General features: G+C 52.1%; 2 protein-coding genes across 2 annotated transcripts in view; one reads left to right on the top strand and one right to left on the bottom strand.

The window, feature by feature from the left end:
- EIF3I (eukaryotic translation initiation factor 3 subunit I) overlaps window positions 1-853 on the bottom strand; it is an 8,734-nt gene extending 7,881 nt beyond the window's left edge. Inside the window, exons 1-2 of the mRNA XM_012812386.2 lie at window positions 784-853; window positions 596-688 (exon numbers count right to left, since the gene is read on the bottom strand). Coding sequence (XP_012667840.1) covers window positions 596-688; window positions 784-786 — 96 coding nt within the window. The 5' untranslated portion in view covers window positions 787-853. The remainder of the gene's footprint in view (window positions 1-595; window positions 689-783) is intronic.
- A 15-nt stretch (window positions 854-868) lies between these two features.
- The window catches only part of TMEM234 (transmembrane protein 234), a 9,952-nt gene continuing 5,803 nt past the window's right edge, over window positions 869-5,017 (top strand). Inside the window, exons 1-3 of the mRNA XM_003801246.3 lie at window positions 869-919; window positions 1,254-1,405; window positions 4,115-4,181. Of these exons, the coding sequence (XP_003801294.1) occupies window positions 904-919; window positions 1,254-1,405; window positions 4,115-4,181 (235 nt within the window). The 5' untranslated portion in view covers window positions 869-903. The remainder of the gene's footprint in view (window positions 920-1,253; window positions 1,406-4,114; window positions 4,182-5,017) is intronic.

Below are 5,017 nucleotides of genomic sequence, written 5' to 3'. Positions count from 1 at the left end.
AAAAAAAAAAAAAATCACAGTGCTAATAGGTGCAGGAATGAGGATTCAAATCAGATGTTTGACTTCAGAGCCCCCTCCTCACTTTTAACCACTAGTTAACTTCCCCCGTGTGGAGATGCCTAAAAAGGCTGTACTGTGAGGGACTGTTTGCGCTGAGTAGCAGGATGGTACTGCCTGAAATGAGACTAAGGACACCCTCGTTAGGTCCTCCGTGTCTTAATGACACAGCTTGCCAGATCAGCTTTCCCCTACTAGAGGTAGTCTTTTCTCCCACGCTGGCAGAATGATTTAGTTCCTGCCCTGAATAGTCTTGTCCTGAGCAAGCTGGCCCTCATCCCAATCCCCTTTCCGCAGTGGTCTCTTGCTTTTCTTCTCCCCGGCTACTTTCTTCTACCAACAACAAAGTTCTTTCTCACCCTTCCCGATAGAATACTCTCACCGACCTACCCCTGGCAGGACTCTCCTTACTTCTCAAAAAGGGGCGTTTGTTAGTGCCCTTCTGACGGCAAAACTGGCCTGTGCACCCTATGTGGTGACAGAAGGAACTCCCGGCTCCCCTCCACATGCTGCCGCCCGCCCTCCCGTAGACACTCACAGGGTCCTTGGCCACGGTGAAGAGGAGGTCTCCCTCGCGGTTATACTTAATCTGCGTAATGGACCGTTCATGTCCCTGAAGCAGGATCGGCTTCTGTAAGGATAGGACGCAAGCGTCAGTGCCCGGAATCGGGCCCCTGCCCCAGTCCAGAACCCCCAGTGCAACACCCCCAACTCCATAGAACTCACCATCTTGGCAGTGAGGCTGAGAGCCGCAAAGTGAGTAGGACCGGAAGAGGTTCACGCGCCACTTCCGAATGCTGGTGTCCCGCCCCCTTGTTCCCGGAAGTAGAAGGTAGCGGCGTTGCCATGGCGGCGTCTCTAGGTGGGTATCCAGTCCCGCCCCTCCGTGGATTTCGCGACCGTGGCTGGGAAATCATTTCTTACTCCGCCTCCACCTGCCACCCCGGAACCCACCTCCTACCCCAGAACCCAGACTCAGGGATTCATATCCCCGGCCTCCTGGGCTTGTCCTGTCGGCTGATCGCAGCTGGGACGCCGAAAAGCGAAGGAGGGAGCTGAGGGCGGCTAGCGGGGACTAGGAGGCCAGGGGAGGACCAGGTGGGACCTGGGGGGTGGGGGAGAGAAAGCCTGGGCCAGGCGGGCGGCCGTTTGGGGTCGGAGGTCAGGATAACCTGGAATCGTCCATCTGCATTCAGAGCAGGTGCTGGCTCTGGTACTGGTGGCTGCTCTGTGGGGCGGCACTCAGCCGTTGCTGAAGCGGGCCTCTGCAGGCCTGCAGCAGGTTCGTGAGCCAACCTGGGCCCGGCAGTTGCTGCAGGAGATGAAGACTCTCTTCTTGAATACTGAGGTGCGTTTGTGAAAGTCCTCTTTCTTTGGGAAGAGCCGCTAAGAATTTGGTCTCTAGAGTCAAAGAGGTCTGGATCAGAATCTGGGTCCCACTACTTCCTCAATAGAAACTTTTGTTCTCCTTTAGCCTCAGTTTCATCATGTGTAAGATGGAAGTTATAATGGTAACCATCTTATGGGGCAGTTCTGAGAATTAAGTGAGGTGAGGCACATAAAGCTCTCAACATCAGGCCTAGTGAGGCGGCTCAGGCATGTAGTCCCAGCTACTTGGGAGGCTGAGGAAGGAGGATCATGTGAGCCCAGAAGTTGGAGGCTTCAGTGAGATGTGATCACACTACTGCACTCTTTTTTTTTTTTTGAGACGGAGCCTCAAGCTATCCCCCTGGATAGAGTGCCATGGCATCACGCTCACAGCAACCTCCAACTCCTGGGCTCAAGCGAGTCTCCTGCCTCAGCCTCCCAAGTAGCTGGGACCACAGGCGCCCGCCACAACGCCCGGCCATTTTTTGGTTGCAGCCGTCATTGTTGTTTGGAGGGCCTGGGCTGGGGATTCAAACCCGCCACCTTTGGTGTATGTGGCTGGCGCCTTAGCCGCTTGAGCCACAGGCGCCGAGCCACTACTGCACTCTTGACTGGGCAACATAGCAAGACTTTCTTGTCTCTAAGAAAGAAAAAAAGCCGGCACCTGCACTGGCCACATACACCAAAGCTGGTGGGTTCAAACCTGGCTCCGGCCAGCTAAGACAACAATGACAACAATAACAAAAATAGCCAGGTGTTGTGGTGGGCACCTGTAGTCCCAGCTACTTGGGAGGCTGAGGCAAGAGAATCTAACCCTAGAGTTTGAGGTTGCTGTGAGCTGTGACACCAGAGCACTCTACTCAGGGCAACAGCTTGAGACTCTGTCTAAAAAAAAAAGAAGGGCAGTGCCTGTGGCTCAGTGAGTAGGGCACCATCCCCATATACTGAGGGTGGCAGGTTTGAACCCAGCCCTGGCCAAACTGCAACAAAAAATAGCCTGGTGTTGTGGCGGGGTTGTGGCCTGTAGTCCCAGCTACTTGGGAGGCTGAGACAGGAAAATCGCCTAAGCCCAAGAGCTGGGGGTTGCTGTGAGCTGTGATGCCATGGCACTCTACCAAGGGCAACTTAACATTGTGGCTCGGTGCCTGTGGCTAAAGCGGCTAAGGCACCAGCCAAATACACCTGAGCTGGCGGGTTCGAATCCAGCCCAGGCCCACCAAACAACAATGATGGCTGCAACCAAAAAATAACAGGGCGTTGTGGTGGGCGCCTGTAGTCCCAGCTACTTGGGAGGCGGAGGCAGGAGACTCGCCTGAGCCCAGGAGTTGGAGGTTGCTGTGAGCTGTGATGCCACAGCACTCTACCCAGGGGGACAGCTTGAGGCTCTGTCTCAAAACAAAACAACACTTAGGATTGGGTCTAGACATAAGTGCTCAACCTATGGCTGCTATTATTGTGATTCCCTTCAATTACATATAGCAACTGGTTTTTGTTTTTATTTTTAAGAGGGAGGGTCTTGCTTAATTTCCATGGCTGGAGTGCTATAGTAGCATCATAGCTCACTACAGCTTCAAACTCCGGGACTGGGTGGAGCATGGTGGCTCATGCCTGTAATAGCACTCTGAGAGGCCAGGGCAGGTGGATTGCCTGAGCTCAGGAGTTTGAGACCAGCCTGAGCAAGAGTGAGATCCCTATCTAAAAATAGCTGGGTAGGGTCAGCCTCCATAGCTCAGTGGGTAGGATGTTGGCCACATACACTGAGACTGGTGAATTTGAGCCTAGCCAGGGCCTGATAAAACAACAATCACAACTGCAACCAAAAAACAGCCAGGCATTGTGGTGGATACCTGTAGTCCCAGCTACTCAGGAGATTGAGGCAAGAGAATCATCTAAGCCTAGGAGTTGGAGCTTGCTGTGAACCTTGACACCGCAGCACTCTACTAAGGGCGATAAAGTGAGACTCTACTGAGGGTGATAAAGAAACAAACAAAAAGCTGGACTCAAATGATCCTCCTTCTTCAGTCTCCCAAGTAGCTGACACTACAGGCATGTGCTACCATGCCCACTAATTTTTCCTTGATATTGTGGAGATGAGGCCTCACTATATTGCCCAGGCTGGTTTGAACTGCTGGCCTCAAGAATCCTCCCCCTCGGCCTCCCAAAGTTCTGGGATTATAAGTGTGGGCCACCACACCTGGCCAAGGCAGCTATTGTGGCCCTTTTCTGAAGGAGGGTTTGAGGTTCAAATTGGCCTTGGGTAGGAATAAAGAGGGATATGGAAAACTGCTGCCAATCTAGGGTAGTAGGAAAGACAAGACATGGACAGAGCCACTTCTCAGGGCTAAGGGCTGTAAGAGAGGTTCAGATAAAGTGCTGTGCTAGTTTAGAGAAGGGAGACTAGAACTGGGGGATTTCCAGAAGTCTCGGAAGAGGTGACATTGTCTCTCAAAGGTCTTACAGGATGGGGAGGATGGGAACTAGGAGACTGAGGCGGGGATGTTAGGGCAAAAGCATGGCGTTCAGTCTGTTTCTGTCTTTGCCCTGAAAGGGTTCTTCTCAGAGGGCTTAATGTTCCATGAGTCTTTATAACCATCCTTCCCTCCAAGGAAAGGTATATGCTAGAAGTTCAAGGAAGACAGTGCTTCTCAGTCAAGGCATCACACTGACTGAAGGTTTCTCCTGTTTCTAGTACCTGATGCCCTTTGTCCTCAACCAGTGTGGCTCCCTTCTCTACTACCTCACCTTGGCATCAACAGGTGGGTCTCTGGTTTGGAACTTCTTTGCCTAGGGGTGGAGGCCATCTGAAAGAGTCATTGTGGGGAGGGAATCTGAAACACCTTGTTCCCATCAGTGAGAGAGAGCTGCCTCTGGTTCCTTGGTCTCTTCTCTGAGCAGTAGGGACACAGTGGGCTGGTATATTGCCAGGCATTGGGGTTGGTTTAAACCTGGCAGTATTGTGCAGCAGAGGAAGAAGGAAGGTTCATTTTGCTGCAACAAGTGCTGGCTTTGACACTCTTGCTTCCACTCTGTGCTGCCTGCCTAACCTTGAACTAGGCTCATTCCAGTCTTGGTTTTATGTTATACAATTGGTTTCATAGAATTGTGAGGATTAAATTCAATGTATAAGAAGCATCCACAGGGTGTCCTTCCAAAATTTTACAAAATATTTACAAATGTAGGCTGGGCGCGGTGGCTCACGCCTGTAATCCCAGCACTCTGGGAGGTGGAGGTGGGCAGATCACTTGAGCTTGCAGGCTTGAGACCAGCCTGAGCTAAAGTGAGACCCAGTCTCTAAAAATAGCCAGGCATAGTGGTGGGCTCCTGTAGTCCCAGCTACTCAGGAGGCTGAGGCAAGAGAATCACTTGAGCCCAGGAGTTTGAAGTTGCTGTGAGCTATGATGCTACAGCATTCTACCCAGGGTGACAAAATGAGACTCTGTACCAAAATAAATAAAGAAATGAGGCTCAGCGCCTATAGCTCAATGGGCTAGGACGCCAGCCATGTACACCTAAGGTGGCGGGTTCGAATCCCCAGCCCGGACCCGCCAAACAACAATGACGGCTGCAACCAAAAAATAGCCGGGCATTGTGG

The sequence above is a fragment of the Otolemur garnettii genome, unplaced genomic scaffold, assembly GCF_000181295.1.
Source record: "Otolemur garnettii isolate 467f Iridium unplaced genomic scaffold, OtoGar3 scaffold00204, whole genome shotgun sequence".
Classification (NCBI taxonomy): domain Eukaryota; kingdom Metazoa; phylum Chordata; class Mammalia; order Primates; family Galagidae; genus Otolemur; species Otolemur garnettii.
The sequence above is the reverse complement of the archived record's forward strand: the minus strand, read 5'-3'. Positions and strand labels throughout refer to the sequence as shown.